This window comes from Homarus americanus, unplaced genomic scaffold, assembly GCF_018991925.1.
Source record: "Homarus americanus isolate GMGI-L3 unplaced genomic scaffold, GMGI_Hamer_2.0 scaffold23617, whole genome shotgun sequence".
Lineage (NCBI taxonomy): Eukaryota > Metazoa > Arthropoda > Malacostraca > Decapoda > Nephropidae > Homarus > Homarus americanus.
In genome coordinates this window covers 5,243,058-5,263,333 of record NW_024720711.1, presented here as the reverse complement: position 1 = coordinate 5,263,333, position 20,276 = coordinate 5,243,058, and the positions used below count along the sequence as shown (strand labels likewise).

The window sequence follows — 20,276 nt, the reverse complement described above, 5'->3', positions numbered from 1 at the left end:
AGTTTGTTCTCCCTCTTAATATATACAGTAGATGAGGAAGAGGAGGAAACATATGAATAGGGTCTGTGTTGTATTATTTAGGTTGGTGAAGAAAAAGTAAAAAGTAAGGCTCATATTGTGCATAGAAGATGTTATGATAATTTAATGTGTGTGAAGAATCAGACAGACATACTGTACTGTAGTGTTTAGAGCAACATGAGGTGTTTTATGTGCACCTGCTAGTTACCTTACTCTATCTTGGCAAGGCATATGTTTGTCATGTCTGTCAAATGTTCTTCTTTGTTCAGTCTGGCCAATTAAATTATCTTCTTACAGGCCAACACTGACCCTGGGCTGGACATGGGTGTGGATATGGGCAGTGGTGGAGTAGAGTTGCGCCGTAGTGGAAGAGGTCGCATGGGCGTGGAGAAGAAGGACTCGGGCTACTACTCCTTTCTCACCGAACACCCGCCAGTCAGCCCGCGCACAATGGGGGAAGGTGTCCGCCATACTACCAGTAAGTAGCCTCGTAGCACTAATTACATCTTTGACTGTACTAACTGGAGTCTCTGGTTTGTGTTACAGAATGTGAACACAGTTTGGTCTCTCGACACTTTATTTAGGGATGTATAGGAACTTAGCTGTTTAGGTGACATTATACACTTGGCCAATTATTTGTAAATATTGGAATGACATAATAGAAACATAAGAATGGTCGTGATTATTGTAGTGGAGGAGAAGTCAAGGTTGGGTACATACAAGTTCTCATCAGTCATTATTTGTATCGTGATAACTACTGTACTGCGCTGTATAATCAGGGAAACTGTCAGTAACGTGTTTATAAAGTTTTCAAAGATCCAGAAAGGATGAAAATGACTTACACTTGTTTGATGTGTAAGCCAAAAGTTAGGCTTGTGATGCTAGATAATACTGTACACTTGTCACAGATCAGTAGTGTATACATCTCGTACTGATGACCTTGTTCAAGTTCCTGGTTATTATATCTAATGTGTTGAGGCACTTCCCTTCACTGGGCCCTAAACATGTACTTGTAGACAGGCTCAACACTGCCCTCTGCAGGATTTACCATCAGCATTAGGGTTGGGTGTTTGCCATAGGCTAATTTGCAGGTATTACATAAAATATATTACAGTACGTATATATAAATAACATAGCAGGCCATACAGACCCCCTCATAGTACCCCTCTAGTGAGAGACAACAGTTTTTAGCTGGTGAAACATATCTGTTGCTGTATACTGTACTGTGTGTCATTGTGTTGGTTCCTGAAGAAAATAACAGAATTGTAGCTAAGAAACTTCATTTTGATTTTTTATTATTAGTCTTTCAAACATAAGATCTTTTCTCTCCATCTGACACTATGCTGTAGGAAAATTATCAGTCATCATTGTAAAATATGGCCTCTATTTTTTCTTAATTTTCTCTTTTAATTTTTCTCTCTGGTGTTCATAAGGACAGTATTGTAAACTTCATTTTAGATAAGTATCGTAAATTTGTCATTTGATCTAACAGCCGCCGAATAAATATGCTGTAGTCAGATATCATAGTCAATACTGTACATAGTTTTTATTTATTTTTTGTTATATTGTATAAATTTTTATCTTTGTCAAGTAGTTTTGAAGAAAATTAGAAAGTATAATAGTCATTCAGTACAGTACAGTACTATTAATTCTTGCTGTTATAAAACAAAATATTTTGCATTAGGGTTTCATAAAACTATTTACAGTACTCCTAATACCACTTAACAAATGAGAATGCCTAATATCTTAAAATCTTATAAAGATTTTCCTTTCTCCCTTTGACTAAAGTGACTCCATTTCAGTACTGTATACTGTAATTATTATAATATTTTATTTCCTCTTGTGTTTGCACTTTCTCTCCCTTTAAAAGAAATCCATTTCCCCAAATTGTTTTTATCACTATCTCCTCCCCTCCCCTCCCCTCCCCTCTTCCTCCCAGTGAAAACTCAGCTCCACTATTCATTGATGGTCATTGTTGTTTGCAGGCATGATAAGTCTTTTATGACATTCATCTGACCCTGATGGTAAAGGTAAATTAATTTTTCTGAAAGTTATCCAAAAAAGTAGAAGATAGGAAGGCTTTAGGCAATGGGTAGTGTTCTTATTTAGAGGGCTAGTGTATTGCATTGGTTAGGCCAAGCATATAAAGGTATACAGTGCATTTTTTTTCTTCTGGGTTTGAGTGCATGATTATTTTGGCTCAGACAGACAGCTAGCCTTTATTAATGTTCTGTAAATTTTACAGGAAAGAGAATGAGCATGTTGGAATGGGTTACACAAGACATTTGATGGTCTAGAAGTTTAGGACAGTATATACAACACCAGGTCTATGTTCAGAATGCATTTTGCTTTTCTTATCATATTCAGAGCTTTGAAAAGGTCATCATTAATCCCCTGCAGTCATATCTTTCTTAAATACATTTATCTTGGGGAAAGAAATGTTGATGGAGATGTAAAGATTTGTACTGTTTGGGTTTTGGTCACAATTTAATGAGCATGAGTCAGTTACGACTGTCATTAAAGAAGGAATACAGTTATATCAAACTTAAGAAAACTGATTATCCACTGCACTGAAATATGATCCTCTGGGTTCATAGTCAATGTTAAGTATCAGCCAAATGGATTTTTTATATACAGACTGAGGCTTGGACTCTTAAGGGTTAATGTTGGCTAAATTCCAAATATGTGTCTCAGATTTCTAAAAAACGAATTCAAGTAGTACAGTTCAGAACTGGTAAATTTGTGTCATGACATGTGTGTTAAGTTACTCTTTAGTTCAGTATAATCATGAGAAACTGTTGGAAATTATCTTATGATAATTATACCACATGTTAGACACATACTGCATGTGGGGTTGCTTAGGACAATTAAAACAGCATGAATTAAGTAGACAGTATTTCTGGTTATGGATATTGAGAACAACTATAGAAATAGTTCATATTTTCTCATTTTGTGTTTATAGGTTGATTGTGTAAAAAATAATCAAATTATGTTGTGATAATTTATGGAAAAATAATATTGAATTACGTGTTCTGTTTATACCTCCGTCGTGTACCGATGTGTCCTAATGGTGATTTATTTTTGTTGCTCTGTGTCTTGAGTACGGTGTGTCCGGGCCATGATTTACATCCAGACAGAAGAGTTGAGACAAGTACTCCAATCATTTCATATACTGTAGTACTGTACTGTATTTACCCTTAACTTTTTACCTGTTGGTCAAGGCCTTTCATACAACAGTTTACTCTCAACATGTTTTCCATCACAGGTATTGCCTTTTGAATCTGTGTATAGTATTTCATTATGTGGGAGAAAGATTTGGTCTTATATGGTTGAACGTGAGAAGTCATGTCGTGTGACACTTCCTGCCTTTCAGTTCAGTTATACCTCACCAGGTGCAAGTCCGACCAACATTAACCTGCCTATATTTGTGAAATTATTTATAACGCTAATCTTCTCATCATGAACGCAAGCCCACCTACACATGAGTTGGTGTGTGTTGTCACATGGCTGCCATTTTAAATTTAGCACACACCAAGCCCCCCACAACCTGCCACTCACACATCCTCCTCCTCCCAAGGAGCAATAACCTACCTAAATATGCCATAGATTTATATTTAGATATACTGTACAGTACAGTATAAATATCTGGTGGGTTTGTATTAAAAATCATTACAGTATTTAAAAAATTATTTTTAGGTTTTTATTGATAAAATGCACTGGGAGGAAATATTAATGTGTGTGTGTTTGTGTGTACCTTACTTGAGCCATTGTGGCTGTATATCATGTGTCAAAGACTAAGGAGTGCTTGTCTCTCACTATTGCATTGTGGGTTCAATCACAGGTCATTGATGAAAAGGGTGTTATACAGTGTGACTCACCAAACATTAAAGTTTTTTTCTATGAACTTTTGTTTCATCGTGTACTGACCCGGAACAATGAAGGTTGTAACAGAACAGATGGACTGTCTGACTCACAACTAAAATATTTGATGATGTTGATCATCATCATTATTTTATGGCTCTTTATATTAGTTATTTATAACTCCTTCATTAAGGTCTATACAGCACAGTACTGTACTGTGCAAATCATAGGGCAAACAGATGAAAAGTTAGCAGCCAGTGTAATAGAGAAAGAGAAGAAAAAGGCTCAAACAGTCTTGTAAAACTTGTAAACTTAATTACATTTAAAGAGATGCTTGATAAATACTGTATAGTTAGCTCTCATGGTATAGAGTGGATGGTAGCCCACTTGTGAGTACTGTACTGTAGTCAAGGTGAGCCATATAATGTATACTACTGTATGTGATTTTCTTTATTGAAGCAGTTGAAGAAATTCCCATGTTAGGATGTATATACCGGGTATTAACTTTTATATGCCAAAATAAAGTAAACTGTATTATGGTGATGTTCTGTATGTAGACTTTTTAGCAAGTAATGTTTTTATTTTGAAATAAATTATTTTATTCAGTATGTGTAAAGCATATTATTGTAAACTATATTTCTATTGAACAGACTCTTAACAAATTACTGATTAAGATACGGTACAGTATATGCAAAAGCTGTGCAAAGAGACCAGTTTAGAGACCAGTTTTAGGCCATGCTGGTGATGTCAGTGGTGCTTTCAGGACGATTAAGTGGGTCTGGATTGAGGTTAGGGGTCCGTAGACCTTCAATTGGACCCCATCACCGCTTCAACTTCTTGTGACCCTGAATGAATGACTATATCTGGTATTGAATTCTTTGATCAGCCGGCTAGCAGGGATGTCTGTCTCTCAGGCTCTAAAAAGCTCCAGATCTCACTACGTAAAAATGTAAAAAAAAAATTATTTGATAAAGAAACAATTAAGTAAATATGGCTTTGTCTTTAACTACCTTTTATTGTCAATATTAATTTGCATTACACAAAAGTACAGTATTTGTTTTCTGAAAAGCTTTTAATATTACAGGTATTCTTTGTCATTCCTACAAATGAAGACAATTATCAAAATTTTGACCACAGATCCTTAATTAACATGTCAATAAAAATAAGAGACAGCATTACATATGTTTACTGTATTTGCAAATATTTCTATTGAGATTAATCAATAACCGATTCTCAAAATTATGGTTGAATAGCTGGAATCTTTTAGGCCTAAATATAAGCCTAGCATAACTAAACAGGTGCTTATAAACAGCTGACATAAAGAAACGGTTGTCATTGGTTCGCTTCCAAGTTTGTCCTGTGCCCTGTGATTGGGTATTTAAAACTCTATTGTTTGGGACATGTAACGAGTAACGAATTTTATTTATTTATTTATTTTATTTTTTCAATTTTACTGGAGTAAAAGTATTAGAATACCATACTTAGGTAAAGGTACTGAAAACTTTTAATACCTTTTAAAAAGTAAATAACCAAAAATGTTACTTGAGCACAGTACAGCACTCAAGTAAATTTACCTCATTACTTTACACCTCTGGCTACAATAAAAAGTTGGATGTGTAACTTGAAGCATCGCTGAGTGGTCTTGCATTAAATACTCCGGCTGCTTTTTGAAATAAACATTGTGGCCAGCTTAATGACCACGAATTGTCTTCATAACATCTAATGAGATCCATTTTAATTTATGACAAGAAAAGGAATCATACTTTAACAGTGCAATATTAAGGCTTCTGGTTATGATTCTCTTATACTGTTCTATGTTGGTGGTGCTGGAGAACTCATTGTTGTTATATTTAAGAGGTTATTTATTGTGGGCGAAAAAACTGAACTATTAAAGCCATATTTACACTAATGCTTCATAACAACCCACCAACATGTCCCCCGCCTCTCGTTCTTTGTAGTGTTTATTTGTATTTTGATTCATATGAATTTTTTATTTATTTTTTTATAATTTCTTTGATAAACAAATTATTTTCCCCATGTAGAGGAATGAGAAAGGGGACACTGGAGTTAGTGAGATCATGGAAGGATTCAGAGAGCACAGTGTTTCCCTACTACGGTTTACATTAGATGTTGGGTGGTTGTTGCTCACTGACCTGCAAAAGTTGCATGGGCAAGGATGCTGCTGGCTGGTTGCGTGTTGCTTAGCTGAGAGGCCGAGCCCTGCCCATGCTCACTGTGGTTCTTTCCTTACCACCGGCCTTTTTGTGTCGGAGTCAGCACGGGCACTACTGGAGTGGGCCGTAGTAATTATCGTCATGATTTGAAATTCTTGATAAAGCTAACAAGTATATTAATCTGTTTTTATGTGAGTAAAGTTAGATAACGCTGCTTTACCAAAGATGTATGGAGGAGTGACGGTGGTAACGTTCATTGGTGGTACAGTGCTTCCTCGATGTGCTCGCACGATACTCATCAGTCCACATGTTCTGTTCTCAAGACACGTTACGTAGTTATATTCTTTCCTAATGTAGTACACCGTACTTATAACCATAAGCATTTACAGAATAAATTTACTCCTAGTTCTTAAAATAGAATACAGTACAGCACAGTGTATATAGCATGATGATAGGACAGTAGTGCTCTAGGAACATGTTTTACCCACTAAATCTCTAACTTTGACATCAGTGATGTCAGTCAATAATACTGTACATTCTGTTCTTTACTAACATCACCATGAATTTCTTGTGAAGCAACATTGTTAACATTCAATAGTGTCCTGAGTGATACTGCAGTGATCAGTGTACACGAGTCATTAAGATAATACACACACCGGGAACAGTAATGAGGCTCATATATCTACATTCTTTTGAAACTTGAATTAATACGGAATGAATCAAAATTCTCATGTAAATCTTTTCAATGGATCTTGCTGAATTAATAAAGCAGTTAACTAACATGGCTACTAAAGTTCATAACCATCAGCTAATTCAACTACTGATTCACAATGCACAAATCAAATTTTTTCCAAAGATGACTTTTCTTTTAATTGGTTGTTTAAATTGGTAGTCAGAAGCTAAGTCCATGGCTCCCTCCTCCCATTGATGAACGCTTATATCACCAACTGTTCCGTCCACCTTTATTTGTGATATTAATCAGAGCTTTATGACTGCCTGCAGCTTTGATATTCTCGTTTAAAAAGAATTGTTTAGTGTGTGTTACAGCGTAGCTCTAGGAGAGTAAATAACCATTACTGTACAGTCTTTATGTAATACTGTACATCATTAACCGTTAAGGTCTGTATGTAACTCTGTGTATCTTTAACCATTACTGTACATCATTGCTTGTAAAGTTGTATACCTTTACTGCATAGAATTTTGATATATTTCTCTACCATAATGTCTAAAGAATTGCATGATTTATTAAATATTTCCTCATGTATGTTACACATAAGATGACTTCAATCAATGTACATTACTTTGAGATACTGATTTATATTAAATGTATTTATTAATATTTATATTTTACAAATAGGTCTTAGAAATATGATATTCCTCTATTTACAGCTCATGGAACACAGTACAGTAGTGTTTTTTATGACATAAAACACCAGTCAAATATTTATTTAGTAAAGAGGCATGATGGTACCAATCTATTCTGGGGAATCCAATCATCCATAAGTCAATCTGCACTTATAGAAGTTCTTCATCCACCAGTGTTCAAATAAAGTTCATATTATTAGTTGTGATGGTACAGTCTCACCCAAAAGTTTGTTAACTCTCCCAGCCAGCTATTGCTGCACTGCCTGCTTCAGATGTTTGAAACTGTCTCAGTACCAACCAGAACATGAAACCAATACGAATGAATCTAAAGGTTCGAGGTAACAGACTCAAGTTCATACATCTGAAGCAGGCAGTGCAGCAATAGTTGGCTGGGAGAGTTAACAAACTTTTGGGTGAGACTGTACAGTAATTAAGGATAGGTGATGTGTAGATAGTGAGACAGTTTAATAATTGGTGGTTGTGGTCATCTGTCTGTTGGTCTGTCTGTATGTACTGTAATCATGTTTCTGTCAATGTAGTGATTGTAAGTCTGTAAAATTAACTCATGCACCAGTTTTCAGTAGATTTTCTTGCCACCTGATACAAATGGTGTGTATGGATGGCTCCTGTCCATATACAGTACAGTATCAAGATGAAACTGTTGCAGTCAGTACATCTACACATGCAGTACAGTACAGTACAGTACCTGTCATGTTCTTCAGTAGAGTCCTGGGGTTATGTAACAGTTACCTTCAGACTATTTCTCTCTTTTTTTCACAGTACTTTGTTTAGCTAGCAGTAGGGGACATGGATTCTTTTGTTTCGTAGAACAGATGTGGCACAAGTGTTGGTACTATGAATTTGTATTGTATTTATGTGCCTTATGGTTGTACTGTACATAGTGCAGATGGAAGTTTACCTAGAGTGGCTGTATTGGTATTAACATAATAGTTGAGATTTGATACAGTACTTTAGGTAGAAGTAAAGCTTCATCTCTGCATAGAATTAGTTCAGCAATAATGCTAAACACATCTATCACGTCAGTCTCTGAAAATATAGATTATTTACTGTCACTGGGTGTTGATCCTTCTATTCAGGAGCAATTTTGGAACACATTTGTAATTTTTTTTTGGTAAGATATATATACCGGTACAGTGTATGTATATATATATATATATATATATACTGTAGACAAATTCATACATTGTTGCAACTTTTTTATGTTTCTGGAATGTTAAGTGATAGAACTTTTGGAAATACAGTACTGTACTGTGCATATATTACTGTACATGCAGAATCATTGTTCATCTTTAGCAATTCATATGTGTTACTATTTCACCAAGAAAAAAATAAGTTAAAAAAGTTAATTATCTGTGGTCCCTCAACAGCTGTGCCCTGCCCCAAAGAACGTCCAAGAGATCTTCGACTCCAAATTGGCAACATAGTTGGTCCACCCACTCACGATACCCCAAAAACCACAATCACAGTTACCCATATTCCAACTCATACCCCAACTGGGGAGACCAGAACATCCCCAGAAAAACGTATGACTCCGGAGAAGAGAAAAAGTCGCGGTAGCAGTACAGAAGAAAATGAGGAGAAGAGGAGGAGTTGTGAGGCAGATACCCACCAGTGGACACCACCAAGACAGTCCATCAGCATTGGCTCAGGTGAGTCATTGAGAATGGAAGAAGTTTGACCTGATGGTTCATGCTTCAAAACAAAGATTATGACTAACATGTTGAAGTATTTTAATATAGTGGTTCATGTTTGTCACAATATGGTTTTGTTTGTCATTACTATTTCAGTGATTCATTACAAGCTGTTAAGACATTGGTTCATAGTCTTTAGAGATGACTTGAGTCATTTTACATCTGTAGTAAGAATTTTAAAAGTACAGTATAAGAAATTATTTCTAGACTTTTTAAGAACCCTAGTGACTTTTAAACTTTTAAAGTTATATTTACTGTATGTAATTTGGAGTCACACATAGGGATTTTTTTCTTATATTTGAAAAAAAAACATGTAATACCAACTGTCTCCACAATATATAATGTTTGGTAAGTTTGTCAGTAATAATAATATTTTCTGCATTTCTCACACATGAAACTAATCATTAGAAAAAGCTGCCTAATTCTTCCATGTCTAATTTTGTCATTGTATAATTTACTCATACATCAAAATAACGACTTAATATATAGATACAGTAGACAATAATTAACAGATCCAGAACCAGGTATTGTGGGGCATTTTAAAGTTATTCATGTGAAGATGAATACTGTACAGTATACTGTACTTACTTAATCATCTTGGTCCCATGCAAGTGTGGAACTGACCTTTTATTCAAAGGTACAAATTAATTTGTTAACCAGTTGTGACTTGAAAACTATCAAATCACATCTTTGCATTGGATCACTGCATTACTATGAAGATGTTTCAAATAGCAAAAGTCATTTTTGGCTCCACTAACACAGTAGTAAAATCCCTAAACTGCATTACAGTATAGTACTGTACCTTAATGCATCAGAAATACAGCCACACTAGTTGTTAAAGGCATCATTGGATGGCCTCCAGTCCTGGTCCTGGATCTGTGTACAGTATAGTATAGATATGTGTTGAGTCATCATAACCCCCAAGTCTTCTTCCTGTTGGTGCTGGGACTAGGCCTTATGTCCCTGGAGCGTGGGAAAAGGGACCAGCCCCGAACACTCAGGTAGGCCAGTTGGTCTTGCTAATGGCTCAAGCTTTTGTAAGGTAGATTCACTTGAAGTTAATGAAGTTTACCGTGATATATATTCCTGGTCCTCCTCTTTAACTTGTACTGTCCGCTGTAGTTATCTCAGTGTCTGTGAATCAATGTAGATATTAATAACCTTTTGCTTTAAAATTTTGCCAATATGATCACACACACTTCTGTAAAAAGCATCAGGCTTTATATCAAAGTAATCTTTAAAGGACCCTTCATCTTGTAGCACTTCCATCTACTCTTACTTAAATCCCATTTTCTATTAAAGTTTTATAATGCTTTGTATATATTGACGTAGACTTTTGAGTGAATTACTGGGGATGTGAGTCTACCTTGCACGGGCAAAGACACGTAGAATTTGGCACAGGTACTGGGCAACACTGCAGCTGGGACTTGCCTCCACCACTCTTGGTTTGGTCTGTGCATCACAACTTATACAGCTCAGCACTTGGTTAACCAGATGCCAATTGGTTATGCAGGACAGTTTAACATGAGAGTTGGTTATCTGATATAGTTACCCAACATGATAGTAACTGAGGACCCAGTTAATGAAAGTTGTCAACCAAGGCAATATAGTTAACCACATTTTCTTTTTCTTCCTTCTGTACTTTATCTAGTTAACCACAATCTGGGGACTTAATTACAGTATCAAGTAACTTTGTTTGTCCATGACCCATTGATATAATTTTTATGATTTTTCACTCATTCAAACAAAATTCTCTCTGTTGAAAATCAATTTGCCTAAATTCTTATTATCAATGACTATGAATTTGAATTCTGATTACAAAAGACATGAAACCTGAACTTTTCTGTAGGCCTGGGATGGTTTATTAAATCAGTACATCATGCATCTAAATTATAATTACGTTTACTACATAATTGTCCAAAGGGCAACATAATTATTTTCCTCCTGTAGTTGGTTCCAGTGTAACGTTTGTTATTCTGATGTGTGTAAAGTATAATGTCAGTCACCCATTTAAGAGAGTAACACAGTACTGTATAACCATTACTTTAGGCTGCTGTACTGACCCTCGCTATCTTATTGACCATGAAATTTATTGATATTTCATTATATTTCTCACCACAAATAATGAGGTACCCGGTAACTCCTTCACCCCAAACCAAATTGGCAAGTAGTTTTTTTTTCTTCTTTAAACTGAACTTTGGCTTTTGTAGTTTTTTATGAATATAATTAATCCACTAATACCTGTACTTCTTCAGCACTATTTAGTTGAGTAACCCATAGAAGATCTATTCCTCCACTTTTTATTTCCATTTTTTCATCTTTAAGACTAACCCCTGCCTTCGCCCTGTAACTGTTATGCAGCTGTAGGTAGAACTAATGTACAGTAGTGGTGGATCAAGGGTTTCTGAAGGGGGTCATTTTATAACCTGTCATTGAGAAGGGAGATATTTCACCTTATCTTTTAAATTAGTTTAAGAAACTACATAGATTTTAATGCTGATTCCTTAGAATACTTGTCAAAGGCATATTATGGGGATAAAATACCTAGGAGATATTAAAATATTACAAATGTAAAATGTTGAATACAAGATAACACGTTAACAGGAAGAGTCATTGTGTACAGTACAGGATAATTTACTACCAATCAGTTTTACAGTAAAGACTTGAGGTATGTTGACAGGATTAGACGTGTTTATGGAGTTGAAGAATAGTTAATGTAACACAGCAGCGATAATATTTGTGTCACTTTAAAAGTTACTTAAATGATTATTTCCTTTTGCCTGAATTATTGTAATATTCCCTCTAAACTATAAACTTAGTAAGTAGTTACTGTATATGAAAAAATATTTTATATACGTACTGTATTTAATTTTACATACTGTAGGCCTAAGTAAATCGTCTACAGTACTGTACTACAAATGAGTATGACTTTTTTAATTACCATAATTTAATTCCTTAAATTCACATGTATATTTTGGATACGGTAACATTGAGTGAGTGACAAAGCTCATGGCTGATGACTGGCCACAAGATACTGTAACTGGGTCCTCATTACTAAATCAATGTACAGTACATAGGTCTTGAAATGTCTCCGATGTCAGTTGAAATCTTGTTGAGTTCTTTGAATAATTGTATTCCAAAATTATAACTCTGGAATATTAATGTAGACAACTGATACATTAGTAGTTTATATTTGTAGAATTGTTCTTTATGATGATGTTCCAAAAAGTGGCCTTAATAAAGTGACTGGGGAAGAATAGATGAATTAACATTAGATAAAGTTAAAAAGTTAAGTACCTTTAGTAAAGAATTTCAGACATTAAAATTGAGACGACTTACCGTATTTATGTCATCTGCCTCCTGTGGGCTGCCTTAGTTTGAGGAGACTTACCATGTGAAAATACTGGAAGATGATCACTAGCACAATTTACAATAGATAATTCTGAAGGTCTGCATCTTGGTTTTAAGTAACCTCACATTTCACAGAGCACAGCAGATAGATTAGTCATTTGTTTATTATCTGCATTTTGGTTTCAAGTGACTTCACAAGAGTGCAGCATTTAAGGTAGCACAGCACACTGCATCCTGCACAGCACACTGCAAGGGAATAAATGGTGTGGTGTTTGTATTAAATGTTTTGTTTCTGTTGGTGCAGCAATTTTTTTTTATCTATTTGAAGTATTATTGTAATGAATATATTATAGAGAGGAAGATATATGATTTGTTAGATAATTGTGGTGCGTATCTTCACTGTAGGATGATGAAAACTCATAATATTTTATAGTTTTTCTATATCAGTCATTCAGCAGAGAAACTACTTTTGAATGAAAATCAAGCTTACTATTTTGCATCTCTGTTATAATCCTGAGCTGATAGAAACTGCGTTAAAATTAGATGAGATTTTTTCTTTTTTACATCCAGAGACCATAAGCAGAGACTTTGTTCATTGATACATATTCAGAAAATCAGATTATGGATTACATGAAAGTCATTGTCACATGTTCACAGACTAGAGAGAACAGCAATGTAGAAAATACTGAAAATGCTCGGGGTAAAGCTGAAGTTGTCAAGTTCTGGCCCCGTGTATTTATAAGTAGAGAACAGCTTATGTTAAGAGTTTACTGGGAGAAGGAAAACTGGTTTGCAGAGAAAGCAGGAATATGTCAGAGATGTGTGTTCTTACTGTGGATATTTAATATTTTCACAGATAGAATAGAGTGGTAAGAGTAATGTGTCATTGGCTGTATGCATAAAACATTCTACTAGTGGTGATTCAGAGGAAGATTTACAAATGTTATGGAATTATTTTGGGAGAATGTGTATATCAGGAGAAAGCTGACGCTGAATTTGAACAGAAGAAAAATGAGGGAAGACAAGTAGTGAAGGGAAACAGGGAGAACTTAATGTTAGATTTGAATGAAAATTAATGGAGAAAATCTATCAGAGGAGACAATAATGTTGATATACTGTACCAGGGAATGGTCCGGGCTCAGTTATAAATGAAATTTCTGGATAAATCCTCAATTTCTATTGTATATACTGTACTGGGTAATATTTATTTCCATAATATACAACTCTCTCTCTCCAATGGTTTACAGTATTTGGATCTCTCTATCAATCATTGTAAATTTTTATATTATTTTTTAATTTGTCACCTTCAAAAGTTATAGAGCTGTAAGAATCATATGTTCATCTTCTTTGTATCACAGGTGTTCGGATGGCTCAGGAACTCCTGCGCGGTGTGGAGCAGCTGCTGGACTCGGAGATGGGAGAATTGCGCAAGCGAACAGCTGCAATGTCGTCCCGTATACGTCTCCTGGGCAGGAGTGATAGTGCATCTGATAATGCAAGCAGCATCAGTAGTCCAAGCAGCAGTGGGAATAGTAGTACTAGTGGTAGAAGCAGTAGCAGTGGAAAAGGCCCCAATGTCCATACTACTCACATCATTGTTACCACATTAGAAAATGATGAGCCTTCAAATGTCAAGACCATGAGAAACATGAAACCAAGTCCTTCACAAGCTCACAAGTATCCTGAGCCAGCACCGGGAACTCTTATTGCAAGTCGTGCTCGCAGTGAGCCTCCGTTTTCAGGAGAAGAGGGTCTCTATCGTGCACGGTCCTGTCCTGGTCTACCCAGACCAAATGGAAGTTGTGAAGGTAATGAAACAGTTTCAGCCTTAGTGCCAGATTTACAGCTGGTACGTCTTCGTGGGTCACGTCCGCAAGCATCGCGGGAAAAGTTTTTTAATCGCTATTCCTGTGGAGCTCTAGATGCCCGCCAGCCACCGTCTGCCTCAGCATTTGAATCCTGTCCGGACTTTGGAAACTTGCGACAGTGCGTCCGTGAAGGGGATTCAATTCACTCCTCTTCCTCCTCCCTCTCTTCAACTCACTCCTCGTTTACACGACTTCTTCAGGTATCATGAGATATTCTAGCCAAGGAATTTCAGCTGTATATTATTTTGAGGAGTGAAAATCTAGTGAAAAGTGTTTGGGCAGATGTAACATTCTTTTCAATAACTGAAATATTGAGATTATTTATGAAAGGGTGGACAAGAATTAAAACCTCAGAAAATATATCAAACTGTGCTACAAAAGTTAGAGAAGTGAATGGCAGCTCAGCCCACCGCACCAGGAAGTGAATTGTAGTGGCCAGTTCACGTGTTGGTGATAATGCTTTTGTACAAAATACACCACCCAAATGACTTCAATGTGATGGAATTTTTGTTCCTAAATATGACTTATAAAGTGCTGCACTCAATGTCTTAATATATTAGTTTCAAAAGAACAGAGAATCCAGTTTTAGTGGCTCTTTGGTTCTGATGTCGGCACACAAATGTAGATTTTTCTCTGTACAGTAGCAAGGGTCCCCACACGCTAGTCGCCTGCGGAACTGTGGAGTCGAGGAGTTCTCTTGTAGCATTGTATGGTAATTGGAACCGAACTTTTTTAATTTTGAGCCGTTTAAGTCTGTGATTTGGAGGAATATCTCCCGATGAAATTTGTAACATTAAAGATTATACACCTACGATAACTACACCAAGTTACTCCTTGATTAGTGTGGTATTATTTTATGTTTGATTGGTGGCATTAGCAAGATATACATTGGGTTGTTGTTAAATAAAAACAAACAATACAGTTAACTTCTTGAACTCCGAGGTCGTGGTCTGCAAATATCCTCACTCGTTACTTAACTTACTACCAGTTAATTGAGGGGGCCCATGTTAGTACCTGTAAATACCTAGAATATATTTGATTCACTTTAAATTATTAAACTTGATTGGATTTACCTTAGTGACTCAGGCAGCAAGCAGTATGATGCTGATGTTGTATATAGATACTACCTAGGTTACTAATTTTAACAGTATGGTAATCATTAAGTTAAACTATCAGGTTTACATTAGAGACTGACCTGTGAAGCCTGATGATTGACAGGGAAAAAGTATTGACCTGATGATTGGCAGGGAAAAAAAGTATTGACCTGATGATTGGCAGGGAAAAAGTATTGACCTGATGATTGACAAGGAAAAAAGTATTGACCTGATCATTGGCAGGGAAAAAGTATTGACCTGATGATTGGCAAGGAAAAAAAAAGTATTGACCTGATGATTGGCAGGGAAAATTGTTGACCTTGGTGATTGGAAATGAATACTATTGTGTTGGTAATTAGGAAAGAATGTAGTATTGGCCCAAATATTTGTAAGGATATACCGGTAAGTATCGACACAACAACAATGATAAAGGGAAAAAAGTATTGTTGTGATTATTGGAAATATTTTACTACTTGTATTATTAGATACAATATTCAGAGTTGAATTTGATAAATAATGTAAGCAAGATTTAAGATTATACCGTGAATTTAATTTTGGTAGACCCTGTTGCCAAAGGCCGTTTCATTTTCAGTGTGAATGTCACCCATGCAACACATGTTCTGAAGCAGTACTGTAGTAAAGTATATAAAAATCAAATCAAATCACAGTACAAGATATGTTAGATGGTGTAGATGATGAAGTAATTTATGCATCATGTGAATCACCTCCCCCCCCCTCCCCCACCCACCCTAACAGTACAGTAATAATTCAGTCTCGAAGGTGAATTTGAGTCGTGTGTTTTTATTTTAATTTGCTATATATATTTCCCTCAAGAACTTACACTTTAGAAATATATTTAGAGCTGTAATATGACTAGAGTACCTCACACACAGTCTGGACACTCACTGTAGTAATAAAGCTGTACACCATATCCATTTTTGGACATATTTTCACACTGAAGAGATTACCACTGGTTGTTTTAGTTCCAGCTGTGAAATAGTAACTGCCTATAAGTATCAATTGATGAGAGTGAATGAATTTTTCACTGTTTTCAAAATAGGGAAAACAATTATATTCCTGACATTAGTCTTAAAACAAAAAGGTGACATATCATGAATGAAGTAACTGGTATCACAACACATTTTGTGACAAAGATTCCCCAAGTTTGAGACAGCTTTAAAATTAGAGAGTATTGTATTGTTATAATTTGTTCATTGTTGCAGAGCAGACTTTGTTATTCAGTTTATAACATTTCACCAGCCTTTTGCCTGATAAGATACAGTACTGTACATAAGTGTCAACATTTTCCCTGAGGCATCACCCCTCATAGCCTTTCGTCTAATAATCACACACCATTCTGTTGGCCTCTCACAGTTGACGTTTAGAATGTGTGTATGTTCGTATTAACGGAAAAATGTTAAGGAGAAATTGTTGTCAAAAGTGAAAAAAGTGATCATCAGACAAATGTTTGTCTCAAGTATTTTCCATAAAACAATCATCAGTGCTAATATTTTAATGAAGTATTAATTTACAACATTAGCAAGTACTTAAACAACATTAAGGAATAATGAAAAATATAACTACAGAGTTGCAGTACACACAAGTCACTCTTGCTGTGTACAGTACAGTACAGTACTACATGTAAGTTACTTGTCAACATGCTCTGTATTCTGGTGCTCTCTTTCCTAGATGTCCAGACAAACTTATCAATACAGTATATTGCAGATCCAGTCTTATTACCAGGATCACAAAATTATAACATATTTGTTCAACCAATTGATTGATAATAACTGATCATAGTTCAGTACAGTATGATAATTTTGACTTTATTCCAGAATACAAACATAGACAATGGCAAGAACAGTCATGATTATTTTCATCTGCTTTGCTAAACATTTACTGTAGTTAATTTCTGATGTGTAAAAGGTCTTATCATTTGTGTATAAAGCATAGGTTATTGGTCACCATGGTTACCATATTGTAATATTAAGTTTATTTTATTATTTTATTTTTGCGTGGGATGGGTTCTAAGAGACGAGAGCAAAATTCAAAGAAAATGTTTGAATGTTTGTATATATTTGTTAATTATGCAAGAATAACAATTTGCTTTTGTTAATAGATGAAATAATTTGGCTGTGAGCTTTGAAATATTGTTTCATGGAGTAGTATTTCAAACTGTGGAATTGGTAAGCTGCACTTTTTATCATTTCATGAAAAAATTTTGATTATAATTTTATTGATTGAGCCTTTATGATTGTGTAAAGTATAAGTTTATAGTGTTAACTTGTGGAGGCATCGATGCTTCATGATGCCGGCGACTGTCATGCTGGACACAACGTAATATTTGAGGTCCTCCCTCGCACTATAAAGTGATCATTACAATCAGATTTAAAAGTACAATTTACTTTTACAAATGAAAGTCGTTTTATAACTTCAAATATTCACCGGTAAATACAGTATACCATCATCATGATATGGTTATGTACAAAAGTTAATATTTGTTTTGTACTTGAAAGAGATAATTTGATGTGACAGCAGAATTAAGATTGCTTTATATGTTGATAATTAGGATCATCTTCTTCTCTCTGTCATTTATTACTATTTTTCATCTCTTCTCTTTTGCATTTTGCAGACTATAGAGGCTATGCTTTCAAAGATCTATTGACATTTGGCATTAAAGATAACATGTGAGGCTTTACACTAGGTTTAAGTACTTACGGTGCCGAGTATTAACACACTCCAGCTGCGTCACCTTTTGGCATATCATCCAAGATAGTAAGTTTTATGCCAATGTTGTAACTGTGCAGATTTCTTTGTCTTCCATCACTTTATTATTGCAAAGAAATTCAGTTAATGGCTATTATCAGCAAAGACATTACCAAGAACAGCATTAAGATCACTCGTTATCAATAAACAACAATGTTGGCAAAATATTATTGAGCTCTGCCACATGTTGTATATAATTGGGATACATCTCTAAACTGAAATACTGTATAATTAATGTACAGTATTTATATCAAGGAAGGTTATTTATAACTCATGTTTCAAAAACAGTATATCATGAGACACTCAAATTCTAATGCTGGTCATAAAAATGCAAACCGCTGAGCTTGTATGTACTTGGTAATGTAAGGGCAGGAATGGCTATGTGGTGGTAGTTGAAAAAAAACCTGGTTAGTGAACCGTCGTATAAGTTGATACGCTTGTTTTGTGTGCGAGGAAGAGCCAGCCAGCCGTCCAGCCTGAGACCTCCGCGTTGGTTATCTTTAAGACCTTAAAAGGGTATTATGTTGGGAGTACAGTAGTGAAGCTTTTAAATACCCAAGTAGGAATTGTGAATACTGAGATTATTTTCCTTACAAACTGTAGTATCACCATTGTTATTCTCCGATGTTTTAATTCTGTGGTAATTTCATATATTCCCAGCCAATAGATTTTCTAAACTGTTTTTGCTGTATTTGTGATAATTTTAGTGATGCGGTTTTGATTATGGTATTTTATAACATTACAAAATCACGCTTAATTTTTACGGCATCGCAGATTACTACTTAACAGTTGAGAATGTTCCTCAAATGATCACAAGTCGGTCATTGTGCCAAAAAACAAGTATGAAGACTCCAGAGTCAACTCCCAAGATACATATTCTTTAAAGTACTGTAGTGCTAATACTCCAATTTGATGGTTGTTACATCAGCTGAACAAAGGAGATGGGAGATTGGATGCATAGCAGGTCATCACAAGTGAAATACAGTAAGCATAAATTGTACTGTTGATATGCACAGTTGTAGTGTAAGACCTGCCTGCAGTTGCAAAGCACAATCAAATAATATATCATTACCATGTTGATATACAGAACTTATTATGGTGGGTTACTCATTCCCATCTGCACACTGTTGCATTTCATTATTTATGTGGATGATGTCCCCAGTAACTTGGATACTTGCTCCCTTACTGGCCTTGACAGCTCCCTCTCCTGTCGTGACATCTTTGTGGACTTGTCCTCAGCCAATTAGCCTTCTGTTTACCTAATCTTAAACCATCAGTTATGAAGCTTTGATATTCCTGAACCTCTTTGAAAATTGTCATCATATATTTTTACTCATTCCTAACCACCTTAGAAATTCTCTCTTAAAATAACCTTAGTCACTGCCCCCAATAGCATAATTTGTCACCGTAATTATTTCAGCCATTAAGTTTCATTAACACAATATCCCCTTTCAGTGACCACTAGTACTGTACTACCTAGTAATTATGTTGAGGCTCAGTTTGTCCTGCACTGTTATGGTTAACACATACAGTAATAAACTTTTGACTGGTTAAAGATACTGGTAAATAAAACGTTACATGACAAACTGTATTTCATTATAAACCATCATGTATTACAGCTGTGTTGTAAGCAAGCAGAGGACAGTACTGGGAGTATCTTTTATCCTAAATCCAGATATTTTCAGTTTTTGGATGCTTAGGCAAAGTGTACTGTACTACAGTAGTTGCATTACAATAGCCAAACCCTAGCATAGCCTATACAGGCATAGAGCTAGACCTCAAATCTGACTGATACTGTACAAATTTTTTACTTATACAGTACCAACAATTCTTGCTTCTGTACATTGAGATATTTACCATAAACGTGATTTTGCTTAGGTGTTCTTCAATACTGTACAGTACTGTAATTTAGGATTTTGGTAGTGTTTGCTTTGACCTGTTGTAGTGCTGCAGGTGTTGATGTTTTTAGGATTTTGGATAAAAGATACTTGATCTGTATTACTGTGTGGATGACATAATGTAATTATGAGTATCTACACAGGAGTGAGATGCATATACTGTATTGTT

At 35.4% G+C, this 20,276-nt stretch overlaps 1 protein-coding gene across 4 annotated transcripts in view; it reads left to right on the top strand.

Moving 5' to 3' along the window:
* LOC121860770 overlaps nt 1-19,795 on the top strand; it is a 93,695-nt gene extending 73,900 nt beyond the window's left edge. For 3 of the 4 annotated variants that reach the window (XM_042358132.1, XM_042358131.1, XM_042358134.1), the window contains 3 exons: nt 316-496; nt 8,807-9,088; nt 13,840-19,795. In XM_042358132.1, coding sequence (XP_042214066.1) covers nt 316-496; nt 8,807-9,088; nt 13,840-14,558 — 1,182 coding nt within the window. In that variant the 3' untranslated portion in view covers nt 14,559-19,795. Of the gene's footprint in view, nt 1-315; nt 497-8,806; nt 9,089-10,082; nt 10,132-13,839 lie in introns of all 4 variants that reach the window. The other variant, XM_042358135.1, reaches the window with a different exon arrangement.
* Nucleotides 19,796-20,276: the final 481 nt, after the last annotated feature.